The 16,907-nt window shown below is 36.3% G+C and overlaps 1 protein-coding gene across 1 annotated transcript in view; it reads left to right on the top strand.

The window, feature by feature from the left end:
* Positions 1–16,907, top strand: part of LOC106873236 (chondroitin sulfate synthase 1) — a 36,866-nt gene that overhangs the window by 1,863 nt on the left and 18,096 nt on the right. The window contains exons 2-4 of the mRNA XM_089338268.1: positions 2,945–3,205; positions 4,377–4,509; positions 7,842–7,988. Coding sequence (XP_089194394.1) covers positions 2,945–3,205; positions 4,377–4,509; positions 7,842–7,988 — 541 coding nt within the window. The remainder of the gene's footprint in view (positions 1–2,944; positions 3,206–4,376; positions 4,510–7,841; positions 7,989–16,907) is intronic.

Here is a 16,907-nt window from a genome sequence, read left to right on the forward strand (position 1 = left end):
AAATATTAGAAAACTAATAACTTTTTAAGGTTATCTCTTCAGATTTTCTGTAGAAATTGAAACCAGCATTGATCTGATATGTTTCATATACAAATACACCTAATGTAAACAATGTGATTGAAGATGGAAAAATAAGTAATTGGTGTATATACATATTTCAGGATTTCTTGCCCTGTCTTCAGCACCACATCCAACCCATTAACCATCTACAAACTCATTGCTTAACTAGTTACTAAATATAACAGTGTAACACTATTGTAGTATACTATGGTTGCATAGCGAAATATGGTGTCCCTACAAGTAATTAATAGAAAACTGATTTTCATTTACCAGTAGCAATTTCATATATTTGCAATTAGTTGATTTCTTCAATTTTGTTTAATCTAAAAGCAAATAAATTTTTTCAAACATCAGAAGTTATTCATATTCTTTGTGAATGGCAATTATTTGATTTTCATAGTTGAAGCAATGTATAAAAGTTGCAGAAGTTTAAAACTTGAAAGTATCACAACAAATTGAAACTTCATTTGCAAACTATTAGTTGTTACACTAGCTTTTGCCTTGGACTTCAACGAAGTCAATCAATATCTGTGTTTGTTTTTACCGACAGCAGTATCAATGTTGTATGATTTACTTTTGAATAAGAGTTTACTAAGCAAAGAAAAAAAAAAAGAAAGAAAATGGTAATTTTTGATTTTAGTAGAGAATACAAAGTCATCTTAAAGAGTTATATAAGCTCTGCTGAGGTTTCATTTCATATACAGATATCAAGAAATATGTTTCAAATAATCCAAATAATCAAATATGAGACCAGAAACCAACTCAAAAGTATATTATATACAAATATGGTATAAGACCCGAAATTAAAAAAGTAAAATCCAAATAACTAACCTAGTTTTATGAGATTAAAGCAATAAAAAAAGTCTTTAATTTCAACTATTTATCAACCAATATTCATGCCAAGATCATCATTTTCTTTGAATGCCTGATGATTTTTCTGTTGCCAACCAATTTAGTTCCTTATACTGTGCAGAGTCAGTATATTTATTCTGAAATTGGGATACAAGCAGTATTACTCTTTTACTTGTTCCAGTCATTTGACTGTGGTCATACTGAAGCACTGCCTTTAAGGGTTTTAATCAAATAAATTGACCCCATTTTTTAAAGCTGAGTACTTATTCTATTGCTCTCTTTTGCCAAACCGCTAAGTTACAGGGACATAAACACACCAACACCGGTGATTTGGGGGAAACACAAAGACACACACACACACTCACTCACTTTCTCTCTGTCTCACACACACACACACACACATTTTTATATATATATATATATACACACACACACACACACACACACACACGATGGACTTCTTTCAGTTTCTGTCTACCAAATTCACAGACAAGGCTTTGGTTAGCCTGAGGCTATAGTAGAAGACACTTGCTCAAGGTTCCATGCAGTGGCACTGAACCATGTGGTTGGGAAGCAAGCTTCTGACCACACAGCTATACCTTATTAAACAAACATTTTATTCTGAAAAGCCTTATTTCTAAATTTCACAGATGATTTGTCAAATTTACAATATCTTTTTTTAAGACATTTTTCCTAATTTTGTTAACCAAATTGAAGCAGGAGCTTCTCTCTTCCAAGATTTCAAAATTTTAAACAATTAAGATATGTTCTTCCTTAAATTAAAAAAATAACTGATTTTTTTTTTTTTAAATCCAAAAGGCAGTAAGATTATGAGTTGAAACATTGTAAACAACCAAAATTCTATGTCAAAAAAGGAATCAATTTGACACCCCAAAATTACTCACTATCAGTTCATTTTATACTTCTAAACACAAAACTTCAAATTTGTTATCAATTCCAGATGTGCCAACTCAAATGATCAACAAATCTTTAGCCATTATAACATCAAGAACTATTTTCTGATGAAAACATTCTTGTGGCACTAATCCACATATGTGAAAATTTAACTCTTAACATATGAAGAATAATTTTCATGAGAAGCTTGAAATGATTTCTTGTCTATATTTACTCAAAGAAAGCTAAGCTTTTCAGAATGATTTCCCTTTCTGAACCAATCATTCAAAATTGTATAACAGAATATAGAACCAGGTTGGCCCTTGGCCTTACCAACTCCTGTCAAGCCATCCAACCCATGCCAGCATGGAAAGCAGACGTTAAATGATGAAGGTGCTCTTCCAACAACTACTTTACAGTGGCACTAGAAGTGAGAGCTACCAGTTTTGTTTACAAAAATCTTAGAATTATTGTCATGAATATGCTGGAGTGTCAATGAAATTATTCTGTCATTCTGTGACTCAAAAAGGAGAAACTGTAATTTTCCTTGCATGTTGAGATAAAATAACTTTTGCAATCAACTCCTGCTTATGGAGTAAATTAACATTGAAAAAAAGTAGGAAATTTTATTTTTCTTGGGCTTTTCTACAGACATCTTTGCAGTTTAGAGTTTTATATATTTATTCATTCCTAATAAACTGGCCTGTCAATATTTTATTCCTGATCAAAGGAGACATCTGTAACAGCACTTTGAATACATTCTACTAGTTTGCAGAATGTGGTTGGGATATGAAGGCTATCTGGAAGCTTGCTATGCAATAAAGTTTTGTGCTAAACTGGACAAAAACTTTTGAGATACTCCAGATTACTCATGGATTAACTTGTATGAGCTGAGCATCTGCTTTTCACTGGCACGAGAAATTCAAGAACAGTAGAGGAGGTGAGAGATGATGATAGATGGGAGGAAGAGGGACATCAAAACATCAGAGCTTATTGAGAAAATTTGCAACTTTCTCGAAGACTATTGTCTGTCCCTAAATACAATAAGCATACAGGAGTTGGTGTAGCAGCTGTACATAGAAAGAATAATTCATGAGGATCTGAACAAGTGCAAAATTTGTGTAATGTTTATTCTCAGGATGTTCAGTGAAAAAGAGAAAGAAAGAAAAGTTGGTGACAGCAGAGAGGTGGTTGAGTTCATTACCTCCAATCCAAGAGTACTTGAGTCTCTAGTGATCTGTGGCAAAAGCTGGTTCTACCGTTATGATTCAGAGATCAAGAGAGAGTGCCCAATGGAAGCACTCTTGTTCTCACAGATCCAAGAAGGTCAAGCAAAGCAAGTCCACTGGGAAGCTCAAGATGATCCCTATTTTGACAGCAAGGGCATCATCTACATCCAGTGGGTTTCCTCTGATCAGATAGTCAACAAAGTACACTTTGTGGAAGATTTGAGGGAGTTCAGCAAGGGATTTCAATGTAAAAGATCAGAACTCTTTCACTTTAGTTAGTGGTACCTGCACTAAGACAGTGCACCTGTCCACAATTCCATTCTGGTAACCAACTGCTTCAAAGAGATAGATATCAAAACTGTCCCTCACTCTCCCTGCAGTCCAGGCCTTGCTCCTTGTGACTTTTGGCTGTTCCCTAAGCTGAAGAAAAACTTTAGTGGAGGCAGTCATTTTGAAAACATGAAGGAGGCTGTAACAAGGGTCTTGAACATGTTCAATTTGGAGGACTTCCATGAGGCCTTCATAAAGTGGTTAGAGCACTGCAATAAGCACATTGAAATCAGAGGATCTTACTTTCAAAGAGATTAGAGTTTTGTACTTCATGGAAATTAATAAATGTTGCTCCTGAAAAAGTTTTAAAACTTCTGGATACACCTTGTAAACACAAATGCATTAGCTTCATGAGATAAGATTCTAATCATAACTTAAGTTTTGGGTAAAATTATAGAAATGATTGACAGAAAACTATATAAGGAACATCCTGAAACAGAGAAAGGAAAAATTCCATATATCTTATGTTTTTTTTAAGTGCTTTAGTAGCATACAGTGAAGTATGCTTCATTCATTACTGTAATACTTCGACCGTGCGAACCAAAGGAGATGGCGACGTAGACGGGAAAAGGCTCCTTTTTACCATGTCACACGGTCGAACACATAATAAGATATATATAAGATAATAGGCTCGTCGTAAGATACGAGCCATGGTGCCAGTAATAGAACTTAGGACAAACTCAACCGTTAGATATATAATGAGAATACGTTTATTAACAAAGTGAAACTGTTTGTGTCTGTGTGCGAGTGCATGCGACATATAAAATTAACACAGTAGATAAATCAGGCCTGGGTGTACAAGAGTATGTATACAACAATGTGAAGTGACGGACAGTCGTATAAACAATAGTGTGCGTACAATATGTGAGAGTACAAGTGTGTGTGTGAATGAGAGGAAACAGAACATAGAAAGAGTGTCTGTAACATAGACTGTAAAAGGTCTCAAACACAGAGGTAGAGAAAACCCAGTTCGTATTAAATTTACACAAGATTTAGAATGTTCATACGCAGGAAATTGTGGCCAAGTAGCAGAGCTGTAACCGTGTTACCTGGTATAGTATATTCTCGCTGGTTAGTTCTGACTGTTATTCGTGAGTGGAAACAATCCACTCAACAGCGTCGAGATAAAACCGCTCTTGTTGATGTTGGTGTTGCTGGCGACGACAATGGTAGACAGTACATTGGTGGTGAAGAGGTCGGCGCTGGAACTGGCTGTAGCTGTGTTCTGTATGTGTGTGGTCAACGACCAGACCTGTGAGAGATCTGAAATCGAAGACGATTGCCGTCGTTGGATCGGGCTTATTTATAGGCGAAAAAGGGCTCACCGGAAACCCAGTAAAACTCTCTATCACGTGACTTTACCTGAAGCCGTCGATTGAATATAATGCCCCCTTAGCAAGCAGAACATGGGGACAATTGCCGCGCAAATAAGAACCAATCAGGATGTTGGACAGAAAGGTCCAAGGCAGCCAAAGACTAGATGTTAGCAGCTTCGTTATCATTTGTGATTGAATGCCTGAGAGAGAGGTTTCACTACAATAGCCTCACACCAATCTGTGTGTCGAAGATAAAACAGACGACACAGAAAAATGATTGTAGTGAAAGAACTGAAAAAAACGGTTGGTCCTAAAACTGGCACAAAAATTGCCATTAAAGAGAAACTGCATGAACAGAATCCCGTCGGGGTCACCAGTTTGTAATACTTCGACTGTGCAAACCAAAGGAGATGGTGATGTAGACGGGAAAAGGCTCCTTTTTACCATGTCGCACGGTCGAACACAAAATAAGATATATATAAGATAATAGGCTCGTCGTAAGATACGAGCCATGGTGCCAGTAATAGAACTTAGGACAAACTCAACCGTTAGATAAATAATGAGAATACGTTTGTGTCTGTGTGCGAGTGCATGCGACATATAAAATTAACACAGTAGATAAATCAGGCCTGGGTGTACAAGAGTATGTATACAACAATGTGAAGTGACGGACAGTCGTATAAACAATAGTGTGTGTACAATATGTGAGAGTACAAGTGTGCGTGTGAATGAGAGGAAACAGAACATAGAAAGAGTGTCCGTAACATAGACTGTAAAAGGTCTCAAACACTGAGATGGAGAAAACCCAGTTCGTATTAAAGTTACACAAGATTTAGAATGTTCATACGCAGGAAATCGTGGCCAAGTAGCAGTGCTGTGAGTATCACACTATGTGTGTTGAGCGTCGAATGCTGTGACTGTGTTACCTGGTATAGTATATTCTCGCTGGTTAGTTCTGACTGTTATTCGTGAGTGGAAACAATCCACTCAACAGCGTCGAGATAAAACCGCTCTTATTGATGTTGGTGTTGCTGGCGACGACAATGGTAAAACTCTCTATTACATGACTTTATCTGAAGCCGTCGATTGGATGTAATGTCCCCTTAGCAAGCAGAACATGGGGACAATTGCCGCGCAAATAAGAACCAATCAGGATGTTGGACAGAAAGGTCCAAGGCAGCCGAAGACTAGATGTCAGCAGCTTTGTTATCATTTGTGATTGAATACCCGAGAGAGAGGTTTCACTACATTACTAAGCATGTAACATTTGCAGAAGGTGGAAATATCTATCCATCTAAAGATGTATCTATAGATATCTACATATCAGTATTTATTACACAAACACACACACACACACACACACACGCACACAATAATTATAATAACATGATCTTTATCTATTGATAAAATGGATACAGTATAGATTTTGACACGAGTAAGAAATTGCAAAATGCCCTTGGTTCTAGAATTTGGCCTAAATTCTGTTTCCCATTGGTTACATTTTTGCCACTGTCAAGACAGAATAGAGTTAATACTTATAGACACATGCTAAATTGAAGACCTATACAATCCTTACAGCTTTATGGAGAGGAAAAAAATAGATATTTATACAGCCAGGATGGAAACAGTGGTGGTGGTATGGTGCTGATAATGGGGAGGGAGGTGATGGTAATAATGAAACAGTGAAAACACTGGTAATGGTGAAAGTAATAGCAATTATGATGATGACAGCAATGATAATTGAAACCATATCTCATCATATAAGCAACTAAAAGAACTTATTTCAGATTGATTTCCTGTATAATCAAACATTCGTTGCTAAGTTTTACAAACTTATAATGACTTAGACCTTAAATCTCATTATTCAAATCAAACAATTTTTTTTTTCGTATTTAGAGCTTTGAAGTATTTGTTTTTTTTTGTATTTTCCTAAGGAAGAATCAAAAGCAACAACAAAAAACTATGAGAGAAAGGAAGTGTAGAAAGGGCTTTTAGTCCTGTTGTGGACATTTTAGTGCAGACAGTATGATGATAAAATGCACCCAGTACACTGTAAAGCACTGGTTGATAAGAAGGATGTTCATTTGTATAAACTATGACAAAAAAATAACATGACCTATACAACAAGGTTGGTTGGTTTGCGTTAGAAATCAAAGGACCACAGTGGGTAGTGGAGATACTGAGAAATACCCAACCCATGATAACATGGAAAAAATGGATGTAAAATTATGAATCACCACTGACCTTAGCAGCGACTTAATGAAGTCCTCTAAAGTTAGTTTTCCAACTAAGACAGGAAGAATACAATATCTTTTCCCTCCAGAGGAATATCTCTTATCTTTTATTTGTTTCACTCATAGGATTTGCTGCCACACTGGAGCACTGACTGGAAGGGTTTAATCAAAACAAAAACATAGTAATATTTTTTTAAGCCTAGTATTTATTCTATCAGTTTCTTTTTGCTGAAGAATTAGATTACAAGGACATAAACAAACCAACACCAATTCTTAAGCAGTAAAGGGACACACATGCACACACAATGGGCTTCTACACAGTTTCCATCTGCCAAATCCACTCAAGAATTTGGTCAGTCCAGAGCTATTTTACTAAATTTTGCATTTTAAAACTTCATTGAAACAAAAGTAGTGTATTTCAACAGAAATATGCTAACAAAAGGCTTAAGGTGAATTTTATAATATTCATGGCTAATAGGCAGTAATAATTACTGTTATCTATATGAAAGGAGTTATTTTTATTTACTTAGGTGAAAGCATGGTTGTGTGGTTAAGAAGCTCACTTTGCACCCATATGGCTTCAGGTTCAGTTCCATTGCATGGCACCTTGGGCAAGTGTCTTCTACAGCCCTGGACCAGCCAATGCCGTGTAAGTGAATTTAATAAACTGAAACTATAAAGAAGCCTGTCATGTATATGTGTGCATATGTCTGAGTTTGTCCCTTGCCATTATTTGATAACTGGTGTTGGTTTGTTTATGCCTCTGTAAATGGTTCAATAAAAAGAGGATGACAGAATAAGCACCAGACTTATAAATAATTATCCGTGTTCAATTTGATCAAACTCTTCAAGGCAGTGCCCCAGCATAGTGTCTATGAATTCAGATATAAAAAAAAATATAGTATTTTTCCTGTACAACATTTCAGTATGACAGTTCTGATATGACATATCAGGAAGATGCAAGTGAATTAGTAAACTATGTTGTGAAAAGAAAATATAAAGCTAACTATAAAAGTTTAACAGTAAATTACAGTAAATCCAGAAATTTGGTTGAAGCTATCTACTGTAAAAAAGTAGACAAAAGGTATGTGTAACACTAAGCATCAGAGAAATCAAAGAGTTGATGTACTGATTGGTGTATGCAAAAAAATTAGTTACAAATTGCTACTTAGATATGCAAAGAAAAGTAAAACAATAATTGTTAGCAACTCACAAAAGAAAAAAGAGAGATGATTAAGAAATTAATAAAAAAAAAAAATAATTAATTTTCCATATTTAAAGACGGGACAAAGAGCCTTCCTGAGTCATACAGACTCATAGGGCTAGTTTCCTGGTTTCCATGGTGCATATATTTCTCCACTGGATAGGACACCAGTCCTTCACAAGCTTTCTCACTTTTGCCAGCTGAGTGGACTGGAGCCATGTGATATGAAGTGTTTTGCTCAAGAACACAACATGTTACCTGGTTCAGGAATCGAAACAACAACCTGACAATCATGATTCCAACACCCTAACCACTAAGCTACATGCCTCCACTTCATATTTAAGGGTGTATTCGATATTTGCAAGCAGGAGCTGATAACAGAAAGAAATAGCAGCAAGAGGCAGGTTCAAGTATAATTAGAGTTTCATCAGCAGATCATAGTCAGCATGAGTTTTTGCATATGAAAAAAAAAAAAGTTACAAAGACATTGTCAACAGTAACTTGCATAATATTAACTCTTTAGCATTTAAACCAACCATATCTGGCCCAAATATTCTACCTGTTTTGTGTTCAAAATGGCTAGATTTGGCATCTCATGCCTACCCTACAATGTCATTCTACAAATAAACATTCACATCATCAAAATCTTGAAGCTAGGAGATAATGCATGATTAATTCCAAAACAGTGAGAATAAATAAGCATTACATTTGACAGAGAAATCTGAATGCTAAAGGGTTAAACAAAATACAGGCATGCCTCAACATATGTTGGCAATTGGTACCAAGACAAGCAGCCTAACTTGAAAAGTAAAGCGACATGAAAAAATATCTTTAAAAATTTATTAGCGTATATCTGTTTTAATAAACAGTGTGAACATATTTTTACAAGTCTCTAATTTCATTTTCCATTTCAGAGTTAGTTTTTAGGTGTTTTTTTTTAAAAACATTAATGCTTTAGATAAATATATTTACTGAGATCAATGTAAAGTCACATAAATTGAGAGTAACGTTGAGGTTTATTTTTCACATTAATTGCTTTAAAAAAAATTATGTAAAGTTGAAAAAGACATTACCCGAAATGATTTAAGTGGAGATATGCCTGTATATGTAAAAACTGGTCTATTGATCAAGCTGTTTATGCTGACTATACTGTATACAAGGTCCAATAAGACAGAAATATGTCTGTCACCGTTGAAGATCAGATTTTCCCTTAGGCATCAGAATGAGAACTACATTTCTAAAAACTAATTCTTAATTTTTTGAAATTGTGTGTGTGTGTGTGTGTGCACATGCAAGTCACTAACAATTGCTGCTAGGTTTTTCTTTTCTTTTTCTAACTGCAGGCATGGGCTGTCTGGATAGGAAGCTTGCTTTGAATCACATCATTTCAGGTTCAGTCCCACTGTCTAGCACCTTGGGCAAGTATCTTTTAATATAGCTCTGGGCTAACCAATGCCTTGTGAATGAATTCAGTAGACAGAAATTGCATGGAAGACCATCATGTGTGTGTGTGTGTGTGTGTGTGTGTGCATATGTGTAAAGGGTTATGTTGTGGTTAAATTGTTTAAACTGTGTAATGACAGTGTAATAATCAACATGGAGAAATATGAATATGTGTATTGTATCCCCCACTGCCTGACAACCAGCGCTGATGTGTTTACATCCCCATAACAGTTTAGCAGAAGAGACTAATAAAATAAGTACCATACTTAATATGTACTGGTGGTAGATTAGTTTGACTAAAACCTTCAAGGTAGTGCACCAGTATGGTCACAATCTAATGGCTAAAACAAAATAACCAAAATAGGAATTCCAAATCATTACAAATTTTTCACATTCATAGTTCAGTATGTCAACACCTTGATTTATCTTTAATCAATACCATTGGCTTATTTGAATTATTTCCCTTAGCTCAATTCCGTTTAAGAAGCAGACAAACAGAAAGATATATATGAAGGCAAGCTCATATACAGAAGCAGATATACATACAGCTGCTGTGTGTACATATGAGAGGAACACAGACTTAAAGTTGGTAGAGAGCCAGAGAAAACACCAGGATAGTCTGCTCATATGTATGACACAAACATGCAGTGAAGACAAACTGCAGAATAAAAAAAAAAACAACAAAAAACAGAGCGACATGCTAAAAAAGATAGACAGACAGACACACACAGAGTAAGACAAAGAAAGATAAAAGTAGTAAAACAGGGAGATAGCTTTCTACAATATTTACAAATGTGTTTGCTTTGAATCGTAAGTTTGGATTAGCTCTTTATTTATTCAGAATCACAATTAATACGAATAAACTAATCAGTCCAATTTTCTTCAAGCTTTCTTACAATGAAATAATAAACAAAATTATAAATATTTCTTTTTAGAAATGATGGACCTTTAATTGCTTTGAGATTTTCCACTTCCCCCAAAAAGAAATATTTCACTTTCTTTCAAAATGTATAAAAATTCTTGACATCAATGACATACAATTTTTGTTGGTAAGAATAAAGTTTCTAAACAAGAGAGAGAAATTTGAAGGATTGCTTTGGCCCAATGGTAGAATGTCTGTCATCTTTTTCAGATGTAGGTTCAAATCACATGGACAGCCTATGACTTTGTTTCCAGCAGGTTTTTAACCCAATATTTATAGGCTATTATCTATAGCTTTATTTGCTTTGAGATTCGCTGTTCCTAAAAAGAATTATTTCACATTCTCAAAGTTTCTAAATTCTCTTGAAGTCAAAAATTATTATATAGGAAACTGTTGATAACGTCAATTGCTTTTAAATGGTGGCGTCACTTTGGTTGTAAATATATATTTGCTTACAAACCAAAGTTATAACACCACCTTCTCTATCTTCACTCTTGTACAGAGTGCAGGGAAGCAAAACAGATTCTTCATTCCTCATGTCAACTGAAATTATCAAACTCTTCCATTATTAGCTTTCTAAGATACCCTGTAGTAAAAAAAAAAAAAAAAAAAAAAATAGCTATTCATGGAGAAGTTAACTTTTAAATGGTCTTTTTCTTTGACTAATCCTTATGTATCATAAAGGTCTACCATTGATGACTATAATGTAGAATGTAAATCAACTAAGTTGTCAACATAATTTCAAAATGAGAGAGAGAGAGAGGGAGTGAAAAACAAAACAAAGAAAATATGAAATGGTGAGTGTGAGAAATGAAATAGTGAGAGCAAAGAGAGTGGAAAAGAAAAATAACGAAAGTGAAGCATGGAGGGGCAGGGAAAAAGAAATAGTGAAGATACAGAAATGGGTCAGTGGGGAAAGAAATAGTGAGAGTAGGTTGCAGGAGGGGGGAAATAGTGAGAGGGAGAGAGAGAACAAAAAAAAAGAAAATTTGGAAGAAGTGTAGAAAGGAAGAGACAAATTTACATCTTAAGCAAGTGGACAATCCATTTTTATAATCTTAATATTTTACAATATTGTATTTTACAATACAATTTTTGTTATTTTACAATTGTAAAATACGAAATATTAGAATTGCTACAAAATATATGTATGCAAGGACTTATTGAACAGATACAGCACTAGGTCATATTAAGAAGTGTGTATGTGATAGTTAAATTGGAATCAAAACAATGTTGTGGAGACTGCCATAGACACTTGTATGATCATGTGGTAAAGAAATTTTCTCTGCAAGCATGTGGTTTTTAATCTTATTCCATTGCATAGTATCTTGGACAAGAATCTTTTATCATCAACTTGGACTCACCAGAGTCATGTGAATGAAAATGATATTGGATAGACAGAAACTGTTGAGCAATTTGTTGGAGCGACAACTTGACAACTCACTTTCTCCTTAGCATTACTCTTGGAAGTCGTGCAAAAATTATGGGTACTGCCATTGTTCCTTTGATTAACTCATAAGAACACTTTTTAAGCTTTGATGCTCTTATCAATGACTCTTGAAATCAACATAATTTTGAGGATAAAGATACTTATCACTGGGAACCTTTTGGGAGATGTTATTTCTGTACCATGTCATTTCTTAGTGGCCATTACCTATGAACAATTTCTTTCCACAGCTAGTTTTGCTCGTCCAGCATCATTAATAGCTATCTTTCATTTATCCAGATCTTTTCCGGTCAATTTTTATTTTGAAGTACTCTCTTTTCATGTAATTTCTATTCTTAGGGCTGATGTGTAAAACTACTCATGAATAGAGCACCTCACCTTAATCATAAGCTGCATGCAACCAGAACTCTCACAATCAATCCAAATGTTGGGCCTCTCAATCACCAGAACTCTCTCCCTGGGATTGTATCTGACCCTTCTCTTCAGGACCAAAAGATACTTCAGCTTCCAATAATTATTGATCAAGTGAAGCCCAAAATGGAGTATTAGTTGCTGCTGTTACACAACTCACAGACCATTTCCAGAAAAGGGTCATTTAACTGTTTGTGTTAAAGGCACACACTCACAGGCGTGCTCAAAATTTTAGCCATAGTTATGCTCTCTACTCTGCGTTTTCTATTCCTACTATAATGGCTTCTGTTTATTGGAATTGGCTAGGTTCCTGTCACTTCCCCTTGGTCATTTTGAACCCACTCATCTCTCCTCTACTCATGGCTCTTATGATGCTCAATTCCTCAGGTCCTGTATAAATTACTATACCCAGTCTTTCTCAGGACTTTAGTCCCCTGGAACACTCTCCCTGCTCATCTGTCCCACAGGTTTTCAGTTGCAAATGACCAAGAGTAATATTCATGACCTCAATCTCATCAGTCTAGGATGACATGAGAAGATCAAGGGCCCAGCCTTTCCCTTTAAATCTACTATAGGTACAAGGCCTGAAATACTTAGGGTGAGGACTAGTTGATTACGTCAACCCCAGTACTCAACTAGTACATATTTTATCAACCCTGAAAGGATGAAAGACAAAGACAACCTCAGTGGAATTTGAATCCAGAACGTAAAAGGCTGGAAGAAATACCATTAAGTATTTTGTCTGATATGCTAACAATTTTGCTAGCTTTCTGCTTTTCCAGACACAGTAATTAAAAAATAAGATGTTTGTATGGTGACCTTGAAGGAGTCATTTGATTCCTATGGCAATACCAATGCAAATGGCTTTTAAATTAATTCAGAAATAGTGAACTGACAAAAAGCAAATTTGAAAGACCATCAATTTGACCAAATTGAATAATGACAAAATATTGTATGAAAATGTACTGATGACCAACTGCACAAGTATTATTAATACAACGAATAATAAAAAGTTATGAAATAGTTGAAAATTAAGATATATAAATATTAAATTTTACAGTTGACAAATTTCTTTCAACGAAATGAAAGTTTGAGGAATCAGAAAGAAAAGGTTCTAATTCTGATGAATTAAAATAACTTTATTTTGTTTTGAAACAATCTAGAAAACTTTCACAAATTAAAATCAAATATTTAAGCCTCATCACCACCATCAGTTAACTATTGAAAGATAATCTGTTTCTAACAAATGAAAAAATAAAAGAGACTTTTGTAGAACAAACAGCCAATGTAAACAGCAGTAACAACAACTTGCATGTTTTGCACATATTGCATTCACATAATATACTCTTTGGGGTTATTTAGGTGTTAGAAAATATTTTCTTTGATAAAATGTGCAACGGATAAGACAATACTCTTAAGTTAATCTCATTACCATTGCGCTTAAGAGGTCAGACCCTGTTGGATACTTACTTATAAGCAGTCTGTTATGCTACATTATGAAATACTAGACAAAATGCTCAACAATGCAAGCCAATTTACACAGTGATTGTTTTTAGCAAAATATTCCAAACAGCAAATCTGGAGGAAGAAATTTAGGGGTGAAAAAAAAAAAAGAGAAATAAAATTCCAGCTGAGCAATACATGTCATTTTAGCTGTTAAATACATCACTTCACCCACCCATTATTTTAGCAACATATTTCGTTTGTTGTTTTATGTTGTGGTGGGGTCCCCTTACTAAAGAGGGTTAAGGTGGTGGGAAAGTGAAGAACAATACTTATATATATATATATATATATAAACCTGCTATAACATAATGATTAGTATTAATAACGTAATGCTTTACTAGTAGCCAGATGAAATTTCAGATAACTAGATTTTTATATATATATATATATATATATATATATATATATATATATATATGTATATATATACATGTATGTATGCATATGTGTGTATATATATATATATTTACACATGTATGTATGTATATGTGTATGTGTATATATATATATGTATATATATATATATATATATATATATATATATGTATACATGTATGTGTGTATATATATTTCTATATCTATATATATACATGTATGTATGTATATGTGTATGTGTGTATATATATATATATATATATATGTATATATATATGAGTGTGTGCATTTGTGTGTCTGTATTTGTCCCCACCAACGTCGCTTGACAACCAATGCTGGTGTGTTTACATCCCCGAACTCACCAGTTCGGCAAAAGAGAACGATAGAATAAGTACTAGGCTTATAAAGAATAAGTCCTGAGGTCGATTTGCTCGACTAAAAGCGGTGCTCCATCATGGCTGCAGTCAAATGACTGATACAAGTAAAAGAGTAAAAGATCATCATCATTATCATCATCATTGTTTAACGTCCACTTTCCATGCTAGCATGGGTTGGACGATTTGACTGAGGACTGGTGGAACCGGATGGCAACACCAGGCTCCAATCTAAATTTGGCAGAGTTTCTACAGCTGGATGGCCTTCCTAACGCCAACCACTCAGAGAGTGTAGTAGGTGCTTTTATGTGTCACCCGCACGAAGGCCAGTCAGGCGATACTGGCAACGGCCACGCTTGAAATGGTGCATCTTATGTGCCACCCGCACAAGAGCCAGTCCAGGGGCACTGGCAACGATCTAACTTGGCTTGCCGGGTCTTCTCACGCACAGCACATTTCCAAAGGTCTCGGTCAGTAGTCATCGCCTCGGTGAGGCCCAATGTACGAAGGTCTTGCCTCACCACCTCAGCCCAGGTCTTCCTGGGCCTACCTCTTCCACGGGTTCCCTCAACTGTTAAGGTGTGGCACTTTTTTACGCAGCTATCATCCATTCTCACCACATGTCCATACCAGCACAATCGTCTCTCTTGCACACCACAACTGATGCTTCTAATGTTCAGCTTTTCTCTCAAGATACTTACACTCTGACGGGTATTCACATTGACATTACACATCCAACGGAGCATACTGGCTTCATTCCTTGCGAGCTTACGCATGTCCTCAGCAGTTACAGCCCATGTTTCACTGCCGTGTAGCATGGCTGTTCGTACACATGCGTCATACAGTCTGCCTTTTACTCTGAGTGAGAGTCCCTTTGTCGCCAGCAGAGGTAAGAACTCTCTAAACTTTGCCCAGGCTATTCTTATTCTAGCAGCTACACTTTCAGCGCCCCCCACCCCACTACTAACTTGGTCACCCAGATAGCGGAAGCTATCAACTACCTCTAGTTTTTCACCCTGGAATGAGATAGAAGTTGTTTCCTGTTTGTTTACAGTCTTTATTGCACCTGAACATCTGCCACATACAAAAACTAACTTCCTAGTTAACCTGCCTTTGATATTGCTGCACCTCTTATGTGTCCATAGCTTGCACCGGGTACATCTTATAGAGTTACTACCTACTCCTTTTCTACATACTGAGCAGGGCCACCTACCTGAAGGGGTTTGTGTTTTATCTACCTTCCTACTTATTAGGATTTTGGTTTTAGCTAGGTTGACTCTAAGGCCCTTCAATTCTAGACCTTGCTTCCACACCTGAAACTTCTCTAGTTCTGATAGTGACTTCGCAATTAATGCAAGGTCATCAGCATAGAGGAGCTCCCAGGGGCAACCTGTCTTGAACTCCTCTGTGATTGCCTGGAGGACTATGATAAATAGGAGGGGGCTGAGGACGGAACCTTGGTGGACCCCTACCTCTACCCGGAATTCATTGCTGTACTCATTTCCAACCCTCACCTTACTGGCAGCATCTCTGTACATGGCTCGCACAGCTCTCACTAACCATTCTTCTATCCCAAGTTTCCTCATTGACCACCAGATAAGGGATCGGGGGACCCTGTCAAAGGCTTTCTCCATGTCAACGAAAGCCAGGTACAGAGGTTTATCCTTGGCTAGGTATTTCTCCTGCAGCTGTCTTACTAGAAATAAGGCATCAGTAGTGCTTTTACCTGGCACGAACCCAAACTGCATCTCATCTAAATCGATTCGCTCCCTAATTAGTTGGGCTATGACCCTCTCTGTAACTTTCATAACCTGATCTAACAGCTTGATACCTCTGTAATTATTTGTATCCAAAGCGTCAGCTTTACCTTTGTAGCAGTTAACTATGGTGCTGCTACACCAGTCATTGGGTATGACTCCTTCGTGTAACACCTGGTTCATAATACGGGTGACTAGGCTGTAGCCAACACTGCCAGATATTTTGAGCATCTCTGCAGTGATTCCTGATGGGCCGGGGGCTTTCCCTGTCTTCATACTCTTAATTGCTTTATCTACCCTGGTACTATCAACTCGGATAGCTGGTCCCTCTGTTGGGTCGACATACGGCAGCCTCTCTTCCTCCCATTCATTCTCTTTATTAAGCAATCTATCGTAGTGGCATCTCCAGACCTCTTTCTTTGCATCCTCATTTAGTGCAAGCGTACCATCATCCATGCGAACACATTTCTCTCCTACAACATCACTATTCTCTCTCCTACACTGTCTTGCAACACGAAATACCTCGAGTCTTTGGTCCTCACGGCGCAGAACA

This window comes from Octopus bimaculoides, chromosome 2 (genome assembly GCF_046866305.1).
Source record: "Octopus bimaculoides isolate indiv1 chromosome 2, ASM4686630v1, whole genome shotgun sequence".
Classification (NCBI taxonomy): Eukaryota; Metazoa; Mollusca; class Cephalopoda; order Octopoda; family Octopodidae; genus Octopus; species Octopus bimaculoides.